Below are 17,631 nucleotides of genomic sequence, written 5' to 3'. Positions count from 1 at the left end.
AACAATGTGATGAGAGAGAGAGACAACGTGATGAGACAGAGAGACAACATGATGAGAGAGACAATGTGATGAGAAAGAGAGACCACACCATATGCAACCATGTAAACCCGTTCCCTAGAAATAACCATGACACCTCCATAAACAAAAATGGGAAGGACTTATTACAGCTCTGTAGAGGACTGAGTATCTACCTTGCCAATGGGCGTGTGAGAGGGGACTCACAAGGAAGGTACATTTACTGCTCACCCCTTGGCAGCAGCACAGTAGATTATATGATCACAGACCTTGACCCTTCCTCCCTCAGCTCATTCACTGTGAAACCACTAACCCCTCTGTCTGATCACAGCCAAATTACCCTGTTTATTAAAAGATCAGACACAACAATTGCACAAACACAAAACAGTAAGCTGTACAATATCAGAAATTCATACAGATGGGACCAAAACAGTGCAGAACAATACCAGAAAGCAACTCATACCCCAAGAATCCAAACACTTTTAGATAACTTTCTGGACTCCACATACTCTTACAGTAAAGAAAGCCTCAACCTAGCAGTAAACAATATTAACAATATATACAGACAAACAGCAAAGGAGGCACAACTGAAATGTACTACAAACAAACCAAAAACGGCAACAAAAAACAGCTGGTTTGATACAGATTGTAAAATCATTAGGAAAAAAATTTGAATGCTATCAAATAAAAAACACAGAGACCCCAATAATGCCGATGTACGCTTTCTCTACTGTGAGACCCTAAAACTCTACAAACGTACACTCAGAATCAAAAAACAACAATATGACAAACAGCAACTGACACTAATTGAGGAGGCAATCAATACAAACTACTTTTGGCAACATTAGAAACACATAAACAAACCACAAAACCAGGAATTGGCTATACAGAACAGTGATATATGGACAACCCATTTTAAAACACTATACCACACTGTTCAAATTGATGGAAACACAGAACAATCCCAAATTCTGGATAAATTGACTAAATTGGAGCTCGCCATAAAAGACAATCAAAATTCATTAGACTCCCCAATTATTGAGCAGGAACTGTTTAAGAAACTACAAACTCTTAAATCTAAAAAGGTTTGTGGACCTGATGGCATCTTGAATGAGATGATGAAAAATATGAACAAGAAATTCCAATTGGCTATATTAAAACTATTCAATTTGGTCCTGAGTGTAGGATATTTTCCTGACATCTGGAATCACGGACTCATAACCCCCAATCCATAAAAGCGGAGACCAATTTGACCCTAATAATTACAGAGGCATCTGTGTAAACAGTAATCTGGGGAAGGTTTTCTGTAGTATTATGAATACCAGACTTTTAAACATCCTTACCAAGCACAATATCTTGAGTAAAAGCCAAATTGGATTTATACCAAAACACCGCACAACCGATCATATCTACACCCTACATACCCTAATTGATAAACATATAAACCAAAATAAAACCAAAATATATGCCTGTTTTATTGACTTCCAAAAGGCTTTTGATTCTATTTGGCATACAGGACTGTTCTATAAAGTTATAGAGAGTGGTGTAGGGGGTAAAACATACGATATTATTAAATCAATGTACTCTGGTAATATGTGCAGCGTAAAAAATGGCAAAAAAAGAACAGAATTCTTTACCCAAGGGCGAGGCGTTCGTCAGGGCTGCAACCTCAGCCCGGCACTCTTCATTTTATTTATATTAATGAATTGGCTAATATACTAGAAAAGTCCTCTGCCCCCGGTGTAAGTCTCCACAATCGGGAAGTGAAATGCCTGCTCTTTGCAGATGACCTGGTTGTGTTGTCCCCCACAGCAGACGGCCTACAGCAGAGCCTGGACCTGCTAGAGCATTACTGTCAGACCTGGGCCCTGGCAGTAAACCCCAAAAAGACCAAAATAATGATATTCCAAAAAAGATCCAGATCTCAGGACATCCTACCAAAGTTCTCAATTGGTACAAAACATGTACTGCACACATTACACCTACAGTACTTAGACCTAAAACTATTTTAAGGAAGCAGTCAATGAGCTGAGAGGGAAAGCACGCCAGGCTTTCTATGCCATAAAAAGAAATATACAAACAGAAATACCAATTCGAATCTGGTTCAAATTAATTGAATGTGTTATTGAACCAATTGCACTCTATGGCAGTGAGGTGTGGGGTCCACTTACAAAACAAGACCTTACCCAATGGGACAAACACCCCATTGAGACCCTGCATGCAGAGTTCTGTAAGATGCTCCTACATGTCCAGAGGAAAACTACAAACAATGCATGCAGGGCAGAATTAGGCCGTTACCCACTAATACTAAAAATACAAAAAAGAGCAATTAACTTTTGGACACACCTAAAACAAAGTGACCCCCTCCCGTACCACTATCAAGCCCTGCAGTGCCAAGAGCTGCAGAGCAGCAGGAACCCCCTTACCCAGCTGGTCCTGAGGCTGAGTCCACAAACCTGCTCTCCAAACACACCCCAGGAACAGAACACATCACCAATCAGAATAAATCAAATTACTACACAGCTAAAACAAAACTACATCACCTATTGGAAAACGCAAACAAAAGCACAGAGCAAAATGCAGTGCTATCTGGCTCTAAATCGACAGTACACCATAGCAGATTATTTGAGCATGGTGACTGATCAACAACTAAAAAGAACCTTGACAAAATACAGACTGAGTGAGCACAGCCTCGCTGTTGAAAAGGGAAGGCACAGGAAAACCTGGCTTCCTGCAGAGCAAAGGCTGTGCTGTCACTGCATCCTCAGTGAGCCTGAAACTGAGTTGCACTTCCTCACCAAATGTGAAAAATATAAAGATATTAGAGAAACTCATTTAAAAAAAATTGAACTAATAACAAAAGGTTTTCTTGCACTACCAGATACAGGAAAACTACCAGTCCTACTAGGGGAGGACTCAACAAGATGTGAGCTAGCAGCAGCCTATGTTGCTGCCTGCCATAGACTGAGGGACAGTGAGTGATAGTCACCTGATATGTTTATGCTGTAATATTTTATGTTCTATTTTATGATGATAATTTTTTTATGTACTATGACATTAATATGTGTTTTGTAATCCATGCTTATGTTATCATAACATGTACAAGCTGCGTCATGCCAATAAAGCCACTTGAATTTAATTGAATTGACAACGTGATGAGAGAGACACTGTGATGAGACAGAGAGACAACGTGATGAGAGAGAGAGACGTGATGAGAGAGAGAGACAACGTGATGAGAGAGAGAGACACTGTGATGAGAGAGAGAGACACTGTGATGAGAGAGAGACAACGTGATGAGACAGAGACAACATGATGAGAGAGAGACAACGTGATGAGAGAGAGAGACACTGTGATAAGACAGAGAGAGACAACGTGATGAGAGAGAGAGACACTGTGATGAGACAGAGAGAGACACTGTGATGAGACAGAGAGAGACACTGTGATGAGAGAGAGAGAGACACTGTGATGAGAGAGAGAGAGACACTGTGATGAGAGAGAGACACAGTGATGAGACAGAGAGACAACGTGATGAGAGAGAGAGAGACACTGTGATGAGAGAGAGACACTGTGATGAGACAGAGAGAGACACGGTGATGAGAGAGAGAGACACTGTGATGAGACAGAGAGAGACACTGTGATGAGAGAGAGACACTGTGATGAGAGAGAGAGAGACACTGTGATGAGAGAGAGACACTGTGATGAGACAGATAGAGACACAGTGATGAGACAGAGAGAGACACAGTGATGAGACAGAGAGAAACTGTGATGAGACAGAGAGAAACTGTGATGAGACAGAGAGAGACACTGTGATGAGAGAGAGACACTGTGATGACATTGGGCTGAGTCTAATTAATCTCAAGAGGACCGGGGAATGTAAACAAACGTGGGGCTGTTTGTACAGCTAAATCTATACTTTATAGTATTGCTATCTGTCTATTCTCATTGTCAATTGAGTCCATAAACTGTCCCTTCAAAATGGCTTAAAGAAAAGAAAATCATCAATAGGTTCTCATTTTATAACGCCGTGAATATAAGCGTTATACGGGATTTGGGACTAGTATATTTTCTGGAAAGCTAGATATAGGGCTAATAGCTGCTAACGTTATATCCAATGGCATTTCCGTTTTACAGATGCTACAGAAATAACAAACTGCATATGATCGGCACGCTCCCAAAGCATGTATGCATGAAAGGGTGGGGGGGGGCGGGGGACGTTGTTTATTATTATTGATTACCAATAACCGTGTTCGTCTAACTAGCCACATAGGCCGATCGCCTGGATGGCTATCAAAACAATGCCCGATTGGCTGTAATTTACGTGAAAAATATCGTACCGTGGTCCGGGCTGATCCCCCCGAGCATTTCCCCGTTATCGATCGCCATCTGGTAGATCGATATGTCCATTGGCTGATGATAAATCCCCTTATTGCATACGCAATTCAAAACGTAATCCAAGCTACATGCTGCACATCCAGAATCCTGCTACTGAAATCTCCATTGAAAGAAAAAAAAAATACTGATCCGTTCAGGAAGCAGGGCACACTGAATTATCGCGATTGCGCCCCTAAGAGGATCTGGCCGGTATTGCACCTTGTCGAATTCATAGAGTAGGGTAAATCTGCAGTGCCGCTCGGCGACCTTGAATAGGTTATTAAAATGGAATAAAAGCAATAACAACTTCCCACGGATTTATCCGTGCCTCTGTCCACAACGCATGGACTCGAAACACGGAGATCTCTGTGGCCCATCCCGAATGTGTTAAAAGGATACAATTAACTTTGAAATGCTGTTTTTTATAGAAAAATCGTATTTATAAAAATGTATTAAAATTCATAAAAAAAATCTGATCCAATATGGATCAAAACCAATTTCCGACAATTAGTTACACTTTAGATAAAAAACAAAAAGAAAATCTATTTCTTGATTCTGAAAATCTTTATCATGGTATCGAATGGTTGATTTGAATTTCAATTACTTGTTAAGCACCTTATTAAAAAAATTGGCTGTTTCAAGGGATCCCAGGCCTTGACTTTAAGCACTTCAAGGACCTTGTGCGAACCCTGCCTACCCATGCTGGCCTGGGATCAAATCACCGCCAGAACCAACTCTCCTGTGTCTCCCCTACTCTGTCTACCTCTCAGCTACCGTCTCAATAAATAAAGACATACTGTGTGTATAGTATATAGTAACGGGGTGTATGGAACTCCATATTCAGGCAGCACCGGCCTCCTCTGCCTCTGCTCTTACCCTCGTTCACACAGTTGCAGAAGCCACACTGGTACCGACGGCCCCCGTCCATGAACTGCATGTAGGGACACATGTAGGCCTTGCAGCGGTTGCAGCGGATGGGGCCGGTCTCTCCGTGGTTCACGACGTACAGAGGGGTCTGGAGACAGAGAGAGAGAGAGGACGTTTTATCAAACCTTTATTACATGGCGTTTTTCACAATCGCCGAAATGCTTGCTTGTGATTGGTCAATAGCGCGCGTCAGAGGTCCGTTATCACACAATAACGGACCTCTGCCAAGCAATAATGACCGCTGTGCACAGCTGTTCGCAATCAAGCCCACTACAACACTGTATCAGTGCTGCTTAGCATATGCACAGCTGCACTCAGTCATCAGTGCAATCAGACCACAGACCTGCCGACTGCCGATAATAATAATCACTTTATTTGGGCTGACAGAGCCACAGAACAACTGCGTTTGCATTTGATCTCGTCTTGTCGATGGTGTACAATGAATTAGGTATATTTGTTAGTAAGTTAGCCATGTAATAAGCGGGATAATGTATAGCTATACTCGATCATTGTCGCAAAATAATTGACCTTCACTGACGTTTAAAACACCTCGGCGCTGCGCCTCGGTATTTTAAACTCTGTGTCGGTCAATTATTTTGCGACAATGACCTCGTAGCTATACATTATCCCTTACTTATTTCAACTCGTGAGACACCGAGGTTACTAACTGGCTGAGACCACTTATCGATTTATCGATAACTGCGTAAGTGGTGTTACTTATAGATTTTTTGCATGTGTAAAAAATAAATACATTTAAAATAATTTTCTCTTAAAAAAGAAAAGGATATATTATTTAATGTTAGTTTGTGTGTGTGTGTGTGTGTGTGTATGTGTGTGTGTCATGGGCCAACTACAGCATCGCAAAAATTACAGTGAGTGCACGTGACACACACACACAAACTAATGTTAAATAGGTTTTTTTCTTTTTTAACACTATGATCGCTGTGGACGAGTTTACACGTCATTCCTAGCCATGCTCATTCTGCCGAAGACGCCGTAACTCGTCTTTGATGTCAATATTTCAAAAATCTGTCATCGAAATCATATTTCCTTTCCGGAGCCCTGAGACACACTGCAAAGCTCCACTCAACTCTCTAGCGGTTCAAGAGCGCCATCTGGTGGCCGATCGGCAGATCGCCAACCGGAAATTAACCTTTGAACCGGTAGTGCTCATCCATATGTGGTCCGGGCACTCGCTATCGTTAGAGAGACTCCGTATTGACACAGTGAACATCGATCGGTGCAAATAACTCGAAAAAACAACATGATTTGGACGTATATACTATTATACAACCTGGAAATGGATCAGGCATTTCTCCATCCCATAATAGAAACAATTCTGTTCCACGCTAATGTGCCAGCGGCGCGAGGAAGCCACGGTAAGATTCAGCGTTATATTCTAACGTGTTCCACATAAACTGCTATGATGAACATATGACCCACTCTGGATGAATCATCTAACGCTGCCCATGGAATTATAAACGATCCCCCGCCCATCCGGTCATCATCAGATGATGCGTAGAAACTTCTAGAACCACGTCCAGTTGAAATTTTTTATCTCGCACAGATTCCTACCAAACTGTATTTGATCATCAATATAATGCATTTATGGCTATAAATCACGTTCTGAAGAAAGCTGCAGAAAACGATAAAAACATACTTATACTTTAGACCATATTTTAGTATGAATATGTGAATGAAAAAGTTTAACGTTGCTACACCCTGAACAATACATATAGGACATTGAATGGGCCATAATAATGGCAATTTAGCAATAGAATTTAAAAAGTTATAGCCCTGCAAAGAAGGGGAACTTCTCCATAGACAAATAGAGCTGGCGAGGGATGGTAAATTATGAATTTAACCCATGGCGATTAAAGTGTTAAGAAAAAAGTATTTACATTTTTTTTTCTTTTTACACATGCTAAATAATCATTCAAAAAAATCGATATGTATCGATAATTTTGTCCTGATTTATCGATTCTTCCAAATGGCATAATCGTCTCAGCCTTACCCTAATTTACAGCGACGATGAGCTTACAAAACAAAGACAGAATCAGCAATTCCATACATACAGGCACGATAAATAAGAATAAACCATTTTTTTAAATCAGCTAAGACGGTTACAATTTGACACACAGTGGTCTGAGATCATACTTTTATAATATGCCAACAGGATAATCAGGTTGCTGTTTGGATCTAAACACAAGACAAGCAGCTCTATCAATCACTCAGTCAATCAGTCAAACAGACAAACATTTCTCCACTCCCTAGTAGCCACAGGTCTCTAGGCCTGACATCTGGCACGTGTGTTGACTTGTGATCATTTCTATACCTTTGCTTTCAGCTAAAGGATATTTACTTGAGTATTTGTGTCCATCATCACCATGTCTCCATGTAAAAAAGTTTTTGTATCGCAGCACACATCCACGTAAACACAGAGGTCTGTTTATTAATTCCAAACCTCATGTAAATACGTGCGTGCCGCATTCATATACAGAGTCAATTTGTGGTGGAATGTTAGCGCTAGGCTTCGGCTTTGTTTATTGCAGCGAGGAACGCTTTCTCACACAGAGGAGTGGAGCCCCACAGACAGACCATGCAGGCAGAGGAGTGGAGCCCCACAGACAGACCATGCAGGCAGAGGAGTGGAGCCCCACAGACAGACCATGCAGGCAGAGGAGTGGAGCCCCACAGACAGACCATGCAGGCAGAGGAGTGGAGCCCGACAGACGACGGAGGCTCAGAGCTCTAGATCCACTTGAAACGGAAATGTAGCGTGGTATGTTAACCCTTTCACTACCACACTACAGACGGTTAACCGTGTGGTAGTGTGGTAGTGAAAGGTTTAACCGTCTGTAGTGTGGTAGTGAAAGGGTTAACCGTATGTAGTGTGGTAGTGAAAGGTTTAACCGTCTGTAGTGTGGTAGTGAAAGGGTTAACCGTCTGTAGTGTGGTAGTGAAAGGTTAACGTAAGGTTATGTATATAACCAAGTTCTATGAGTTATGGTGCGCTCAGCACCAGTTGCATAATATCTCACTTCAGTGGATATGCACTGAATAAATTTCAAAATGTACCTTTACATACCAACATCCATCTGACCACACCCCCATCTGCTGCCTACATAAGCAGGGGTGGGGCCACACACTCATCTCCTTCCCAACAAATTTCACCACAATGAAAGATCAAGGGCCGCAGCGGCGTCCTGGTGCTGAGCGCACCATAACTCATAGAACTTGGTTATATACATAACCTTACGTTCTATTTCGTTATGGCTTCGCTCAGCACCAGTTGCATAACAGGAACTGAGCGGGAGCCATAGCTCGACAAATGTACCCCGCTGAGGCCCCCCACAACCATCAGACCGGGGAGGACCGAGCCCCCCGACCCTCCCTAATGGAGGATACCCCCCCTATTAAAGGCTTACGGGAAGGAGACGGATCCGACCGTGCGAAGAGGAACTCAAGCAACTCAACGCACAGGGTGAGCAGACCGTGGCTTGACCCCACGACTACACACACGCACAACCCGCATGCCACCCGGGAACGAACGGAAGGAACAAACCTCGTTACTGCCCCCAAAATCACGGGGTCAAGAGCAACCCAACCCCGTGGCAAGGCTGTAGCAGCGGAGCGTGAAGGAAGACCCAGACCCACCGAAGGGACTGGATCCCCTGGAAAAAGGGGACCCGGAGAGGTCAATGACGCCAGGCATCAAGACCTCACCAGGTGGTCACTTAGTGACACCGCCCCCCACATCGCCAGCGTATTCGGATAAGGCCCCTCCAAGAGCGGGCCCTTTCCCCCCAATAGCACACCGCCTGGCACACTGACCCTGCAGAACAGGCAGTCAGCATGGCCGTAAGCACTCAGAAAAGGTTAACCAACGGAAGCAGGCAGCGCACCGGGGAAACCAGGCAGCAGGCTGTAACCTGAGCCTGGAGCACTGCGGACGAGACAAGCGCCAAAAAAGTCAGCTGAAAACAGCCCCCCCGGCGGAAGGGGCGTATGCTGGCGTTGTTGAACACCATGACAAAGCCCCCATAAAAAAAAAACCACCCAGAGGGGTTGAGGCAGAGAAGGCTGACATGATTGGCAGACGTCATGAACGTGCAGGGGCACACTCAACCGGGCAACCCGGGAGTTGACACTGCTCCAACATACCAGGGAATCAACTACCCTCTCGGTACAGACGGTGGTTGTTCCTATAACCCCTCAAGAAAAAAGGGTTATCCCAGGCCTACGGTATCAACGAAACTTTACTTCGGACCGGGCCCAGCAGCTCGGGAAGCACAGGGTTACCAGAGTAGGTCCAAAAGACCACCCCAACAGCCCCCATCTTCGCCATGCGTGAGAGAGGAGCGAAGAAAAGAGAACCAGCCCCTTATGATAGTGGAGAGTACCACATGTACCCAACAAGGGTCTCCATAACGCCTAACCTTGTGACACCCGGGCCGACCCGGCATTTTTCCCCCTGAAATAAGCCCAAGTCCCTCAGGGTACCAGAACAGCAGATCTGCATCCCCGGCGGACAAACGGGTTAACTGACCTGGACCAGCGTGACCAGAACCAGTCCTGTGCCCTAACCACGCCGACATGCCTACTCCAGGAGAAGGGGCAGATATGCGTGTTGATCTAAAACATGAAAAGAGGGCGCCACCCAGACGGGCCGGTGTGAACCGTGCTCGGTGGCCCACCCCAAGGGCGTGAGACCCCTCTACCTATGTTCAGATCTATTTTGTTAACATCCCCCAGATATGAACGAGAATTCATCGAGACAACCTAGTAAACAGGCGCTCGGAAGAGACAAAACTCCATCCCAGTTGCCCTATAAAAACGCTGTTTTAATAACAAGCAACCAAGGCGCACTTAGCCCCTGCGTGATTCTTAACAGAAACACACCGAGCCAGCACTATGTATGCGTCGAGACCCAAACACATCAATGGATAGTCTAGCAAGACACCAAACATTGTTCCTCCAAGTTGCCTGGGAGAACGACATGGAGCCGTCGTGCTTCATGTTCCTTCCTCTTTTTATTTAAAAAAGAGAAAGAAACGCAGACTGACATGAATCCCACGTGACGCAGCTGAGGGTAATTTTTGTTTACATTTTTACATCCCACCACCCTCGCCATAGGGAGGAGACGGAAATCCCCAGAGAGACTTCCTACGCGAGCTGTATAGATTGAAAAGAATATATTGCAACATTGAGCTATGTAATACTTTGGTCAGGGCACTCCGAGGAGGAGGCACTGAACCAATACACACTCAATAATAGAATTGAATCGAATACACACACAATAGAGCAGAACTCCTTTTTGAAGTTCTACTCACCTTGACAATCTGAGGAGGAGGCTCTGAACTCTGAGGAGGCTCCCTCACAGGGAAGGAGAGTCCGAACTCACAGAAGGCCCGAGGAGGAGCTTCGTGAGGAGGAGCTCTGACAACTCCCTGAAACAGATCCATAACATGGACCTGAACAACTCACGGAAGTCTTACCAGCAGAGACTCGCTCAGTGACGTACTCTATGGCGGGGGAATTTCTGCGGTGCACACGCCCAATCTTCCAGGGCGTGGGACCAGGAAACTCCCCCCCCCCCCCCCCCTCTTACCCTGTAACGTGCCGAACAGCAACGTGACAGGAACCTCGAAGGACAGGAGGTTTTAACCCCTGACCAATCAGAAAAAGGGAGGAAAGGATTACCAGTTCACCCCTCTACGACCCCACACCCATGATACAATGTAATGACAAATAGAGCATGACACAGTCATAGTCTGCTACATGAAGTATCTAACAGCTTCACACAGCTCATGTGCTAACCTGCTATCTGATTTTTACTAAGGAAAAAACACAGAATAGAGAGGGCCCCCTTTAAGAGCCCCGGTACCAGACTTACACATGTGCTTCTGTGGCCAAACCTAACCCAGTTGTAGATCACAAGACACACACAACCCTTCATCACAACAAAAAATGGCAAAAGTACACTCTTGCTACAGAGGAACGGCGTTTTTCATAACGAGAGAATACAGAATCCTCGATTATGTATTGGCCACAGGCCTTGCTAAGCACACATGATAAGTGACCAAACAATCTTTTCTTTAGGAAAATATAGTTTCTCAAGCGGAAAGCACAACCCCAGCAATTAAGCTGAGGGTTACATCGTATCCCCACAAACACAGTGACACAATATATTGTAAACAACATGTCTGAGAGGAGGGTGGGGAAGCCCCAGGGAAACCGGGGGATCACCCCTCCTTCCTTACCCTTGATACGACCAAGTTGAACAGGTAACCCTGTTAATATGTGAACACACTGTTCATTGTCATTACAGGCTGAGAAAATAATTCATTCCTCAATCACATGTCACTAAGCATAGCTTTATAGGTTAATTAACCCCCTTAGTTGTGAGTTCACGTTACATGAACACACATGTTCTCATCACAACTAACCAGATCATTTTTACACATGTAAACAACAACCCGATTTCTATGGAGAGAGAAGCTATACCAGTGACAAGACACTTCACACACAACACACGTCGTATCCTCAATGTATTGCAGCAACACACGTTTTGGAAAACATCGTTATTACAAAACATTTAGAAGGGAAGGAAAGAAGAAGTGTTTAAAGTCCGGTCGGGACCTTCCTACCCTGAGCGCAGGCCAAGAGAACTGCAATCTGGCTAACGGGACACTCTCCTGTGTCGGCGACGAGGGTGACGTCGCTGCGCCACCCAGCCGCTACGTTTCCCCATGTTGACGCAGTCCTCGCTGGCAGGGCTCCCGGTGTAGGTTCGACTAACATCCTCTGTCAAAGATGACGTCGTAGTCAGAGTGTTTAAGGCATGTTATAGTCATAGAAAACGTTCAACAGTGTAGCATTAAGCTAACAGCCGTCCGACTGATAGCAACAAGCTAACGTTTACTAGCCTGGTAAACACAGCGAGCTAACGCCGCAGCTAACAGCTGACTGGCTAACACAGTAGGCCACAACTAGCACGCCAGCTAAGCAGCTATCCGACTAATAGCAACAAGCTAACGTTTACTAGCCTGGTAACACAGCGGGCTAGCGCCGCAGCTAACAGCTGACTGGCTAACACAGTAGGCCACAACTAGCACGCCAGCTAAGCAGCTATCACCTGAACTGTACACAACGACATAACAAGCCACACTTCAGACAGGCCGCTGTCCAAGTCCCTCCCCTAAGAGGGAAAAGAAAAAGAATGTCAAAACACAGTTTACAACGGTGATCCAGACATACAGCGGGGCCAGCACAGTTCCCATTTCGGGCTGCAGCCGACTTTGAGCATGGAACTCCCGATAAAGAAGATCCTATGCCCACATTTCCTCGTTTAGGGTGTAATTTCATTTTTATATGAAAGATGGGGCCTGCACGGGACAGAGAAGCATCCACTCGAGAATCCTGGGATCACCAGGTCCTGGTCGCGGCCCACTAGATTGACCATCATGGGTGTCAGACCAAGATCCTCCGCCGTTGCCTAAGAGGCCGAACAGAGGACCCCAATCTGGGGCCGGCTTTCGTAAAAATTGTCAGCTAGCCCCCATAGCACTAACAGACAACTGGCGCTCGCAAGCAAAACATTACTCACCAGGCTCGAAAACAACCAGTCTCTCACAACAGACGGTGTTTTCCACAGTCCAGCTGTATAACCGGAGGTTCATTACCTATCCAGCCGCAGCAAGGAGGACTGCCGGTGGAGAGTATATCAGCGACGCGAGCCCCTAATACGAAAAAAACTGTGGAGATTAAGAATGATCATCTTCCAGACACTCCAGTGACGAAGACAATATCGCCGTATTATCTCGAAAATAGTGAGAGAAAATAAAGATATAATGTCAACGCATCTCCTTGTTCTTCTGTTTTCCTTTCTCCAGCTAATACTTTCTTCCTCGCCAAGTGGTGTATACAGGCACTATATTGTGGATGAAATTTGAGAAGGAGATGAGTGTGTGGCCCCACCCCTGCTTATGTAGGCAGCAGATAGGGGTGTGGTCAGATGGATGTTGGTATGTAAAGGTACATTTTGAAATTTATTCAGTGCATATCCACTGAAGCGAGATATTATGCAACTGGTGCTGAGCGAAGCCATAACGAAATAGAACTGTCTGTAGTGTGGTAGTGAAAGTGTTAACCGTCTGTAGTGTGGTAGTGAAAGGGTTAACCTTATGTAATGTGGTAGTGAAAAGTTAACCTTCTGTAGTGTGGTAGTGAAAGTGTTAACCGTCTGTAGTGTGGTAGTGAAAGGTTAACCGTCTGTAGTGTGGTAGTGAAAGGGTTTAACCTTCTGTAGTGTGGTAGTGAAAGTGTTAACCATCTGTAGTGTGGTAGTGAAAGTGTTAACTGTCTGTAGTTTGGTAGTGAAAGGTTAACTGGCTGTAGTGTGGTAGTGAAAGTGTTAACCGTCTGTAGTGTGGTAGTGAAAGTGTTAACCTTATGTAGTGTGGTAGTGAAAGTGTTAACCGTCTGTAGTGTGGTAGTGAAAGTGTTAACCTTCTGTAGTGTGGTAGTGAAAGGTTAACCTTCTGTAGTGTGGTAGTGAAAGGGTTAACCGTCGGTAGTGTGGTAGTGAAAGGGTTAACCTTCTGTAGTGTGGTAGTGAAAGGGTTAACCATCGGTAGTGTGGTAGTGAAAGGTTAACCTTCTGTAGTGTGGTAGTGAAAGGGTTAACCTTATGTAATGTGGTAGTGAAATGGTTAACCGCCTGGTAGTGTAAGGTTTAACCGTCTGTAGTGTGGTAGTGAAAGGGTTAACCGTATGTAGTGTGGTAGTGAAATGTTTAACCGTCTGTAGTGTGGTAGTGAAAGGGTTAACCGTCTGAAGTGTGGTAGTGAAAGGTTAACTGTCTGTAGTGTGGTAGTGAAAGTGTTAACCGTCTGTAGTGTGGTAGTGAAAGGGTTAACCTTATGTAGTGTGGTATAGAGCTGCCGCGATTACCGCATTACCGCGGTATCGCTGTTACATCACGGCCACCGCAGAGTAGGCTGAATACCGCATCACTGCTGTTTTTTATAATAATAATAATGAAGTACCCTCCTCTCGTTGGGCTTTCAGCTCTGCAGATATACCCTACTCCTATCGAGGTTCCAAGCGACCCTATTGGGTACCAGAAAAGTCACGTGAAACATTGCAGACCACTGATTGGTCAGAAGAGAGACGCGTCACACGTTGGGAGCGTCCTGCAGTTTTTTACATCCTGAATGTCAGCCATTGATCAGAGCTCATCACAATACGGCTAATAACGTTAGTGTTACAAAGGATCAGATTAAACCGAATATATATATTTATTGATTGATATATATTGCATAGTATTTGTATATCGTTTGATATCCCTTGTATATTCCTTGTACATATACACGGAATATCCCTTTAGCCTAGTACGGACCATGATGTTTCGTTCTCCTATTGGACAGCGGTCCACAGGCGCCAGGGCCATGCCTCCGGAGTCAGGTTCAAAGCCACCGTCAAGACATGTCTGTACATGCCCGGCCTTGCCCAGGAATACGAGACAGAAATGAGGTTGGCACTAGATTGTTCGCCGTGCATATAAATATGGCGCAGGTGAATACAGAAGTAGAGTTACCCAATAAGTTGAAGCCTCACCCACGATACAACGTGCGGTGAAGTATGGCCTGTTTGGCCCCAAATAGAGCATTGAGACCGCGTGCGAATTAATAACTGAATTGTCAGAGTTTGGCGCTATACCGTCGAGTGCGACATATTTCTATTAAGTCAGTAATAGTCTATTTGTGTATAGTGTATCGTGCGGCTAAAGTTCTACAGTGACCAGCATCACCAACGCTTCCTCGTATCAGCTAGAGTGCTTATCCAGGCTGGGCTGCTTTCATGGCGCTTTCACCCGAGGAGACCTAGACGAGAACCGTGTGGACATGTACACTGGATTATATTTGTTTTGGTCCTGTGATTTATGGAGCGGAGAATCGCAGACGCCTACACGTGTGGGATTTACCCTGTGAGGAGCCACGTCGAGTCTGCGCCTCAGAGAGCCTGAGGCCGGCTAGCTTTCTTCACTGTGGAGCTACAGTCTACGGAGAACAGCTGTATTCGTCTGTGGATCAAGAGACTATTGCACCGTCTCCTGTACTTGGAGTCTCCTTAGTCATCGTTGACCAGACTCTCTACTACCGACAGATCCTCTACCCCTGCTGGCTTACAACCGGGGGGACCCTTCCAGTATCTCCCGCTATATATTACTAGTGTACCATAGATATAATTCCCTAAGATTCAGGTTGTATAATTACCTCCTGCGTAACCAGAGAATGGACATTCATTATTGATTTGCCTACGCACATTCCTTTGCCTTATAAGCGCATCCAAAGTAAAATAGAGAAGTATATTATGTACCTTTTGCTGCAATAAATACTTGATTACACCTTTGTGTGGAACCGATTCATTGTGGGAAGTGTTCATCATATTTATATATCATGTACTGTATGGCCAGTAATTAAAGTACATAAAGCGGTAGTGGTTTAATGATACCATACTTATCAATACAGTCAGGGAATTGTACCCCTCAGTTACAATTGGTCCTTCGAGCCGGAGGGTAACTAGTGTAATATTAATATAGTGGTATTAATATTGACATGGCCTATGATGAACACTCCACAAAACGGTTCTCCTAAAGTAGATCGCCCGCAGCGTAGACGGCAGACACCTCAGTACTTAGAGGATTACGTTGCCAATATACTACCTAGCTTTCTACAGACGGTAAACGCGGAAAAAGTAGATAGTAAAATTATGTCCGACCCTATCGACCAGGCTACCCCGCCAATAGAGGCCCTAGTGGGTTCTAACGTAACTGACCAAGCTCACGGTAGGGACCAGGAGGGACCCGACATGACTTTACCCCCCGCCAAGACCGAAGAAGTAGTCCCCGGAGAGCTCCAGGAAAAAGACAGCTCTCCAGGGATGGAACTCTACCCGCTACAAGAAGAGGAGAGCACCCCGGAGATGGATCTCCAGGACTCGCCACAGGAGAACAGATCTCCAACGAGTACTGCCAGGAGCGGATCACCTCAACCAGCGTCTTCCCCCAGCGAGGCGGACAAGATGCTGGCACAGGCATTCCTCGCCAGCCTAGCAGCCTCAACAGAGCGCGATCGACTCCAAGCACAGACGCTTAGTGAGCGCGAACATTCTTCCATGGAAAGAGAACGCCTTCAAGCGCAGCAACGGAGCGACGAAGATCGTATACGTCTAGAGATTAGACGCCTTCAGACGGAAGAGAATATGGTAAGGGACCGGGCCGAAGCCCAGCGCGCCGCCGCCGAAGCCCAGCGCGCCGCTGCCGGTGCCCAAAGAGAAGCAGAGCGCGACCTCGCTCTCACCAAGCGCGAAGCCGAGCGCGACCGATTACAAGCGCAGATAATGGAGCAGCTGATCACCAGGGCAACACCCCCTCCCTCCGCACGGGGTTCCAGGGCCTCGTCAAGACAAGGGTCAAGGGCACCCTCCCCTACCTGATCAAGCGACCCTGAGCCCGACCACCAGAGAGAGCCTATACCCCCCTCCGAACCCCTTCCCCGACCAGTCCAAGTGAGACCCAGCTACAAGGAAGAAACGGTCTACACCGCGGAGAGGCTAAATAGACGACTACAGGATCTAGAGGACCTGCCAGAGGAAGAAGAAGAGGGAGAGGAGGAGAGTCAAGCCCGACAGCAGCACAGTACTCCACAGGACCAGGAGGTCCAGTACAGCCCAGGCTCTACCCCCGCGGCTCTGCGCTACAGACCCCCGACTCAATTCACGGGTGAGCTTGATGCACGACCAGCCCCGAGGAACAGCACCTGGATACGCGGGCCATGGTACCCAGCAGGTACCAGCCCACCAAGAGGCGTAAGAGGAGACTCGCCTAGGAGGCCTCTCTTCCAACGCTCACCGATGTGCCAGCCATCCATGGCATCATACATTGGCACACCGACGTTTCCGGACTTCACCCACGAGAACAGAGCACAGTACACGGAGCTACGAATGTGCTTAGAGACAATGATGTCCGATGTAGCTGATGAACCGTACAAGTATGCTATCCTACTGAAGCACCTCAAGGTGCCCCGAGCGCACAATATAGCGCTGGCCTATGCCACCTCTACTACCCCATACACAGCGGCTCTAGCAGCACTCGACCAAAGATATGGACGCATATGGGACTACGTAATACAAGAGATAAGGCATATTGACCGCCTACCCCCAGCCACAGACAATCGCTCACTAGATGACCTGTCTATCAAGGTACAATCCCTAGTAGGGATGCTGGGGGCGCAAAGAGAAAAGGGTATGCAC

At 45.8% G+C, this 17,631-nt stretch overlaps 1 protein-coding gene across 1 annotated transcript in view; it reads right to left on the bottom strand.

The window, feature by feature from the left end:
- Nucleotides 1-17,631, bottom strand: part of sec24d (SEC24 homolog D, COPII coat complex component) — a 128,785-nt gene that overhangs the window by 60,036 nt on the left and 51,118 nt on the right. Inside the window, exon 9 of the mRNA XM_084311720.1 lies at nucleotides 5,263-5,401. Coding sequence (XP_084167846.1) covers nucleotides 5,263-5,401 — 139 coding nt within the window. The remainder of the gene's footprint in view (nucleotides 1-5,262; nucleotides 5,402-17,631) is intronic.

Source organism: Notolepis coatsorum (assembly GCF_963971535.1).
Source record: "Notolepis coatsorum genome assembly, chromosome: 4".
NCBI lineage: Eukaryota > Metazoa > Chordata > Actinopteri > Aulopiformes > Paralepididae > Notolepis > Notolepis coatsorum.
This window is presented reverse-complemented; position numbering and strand designations above follow the sequence as displayed.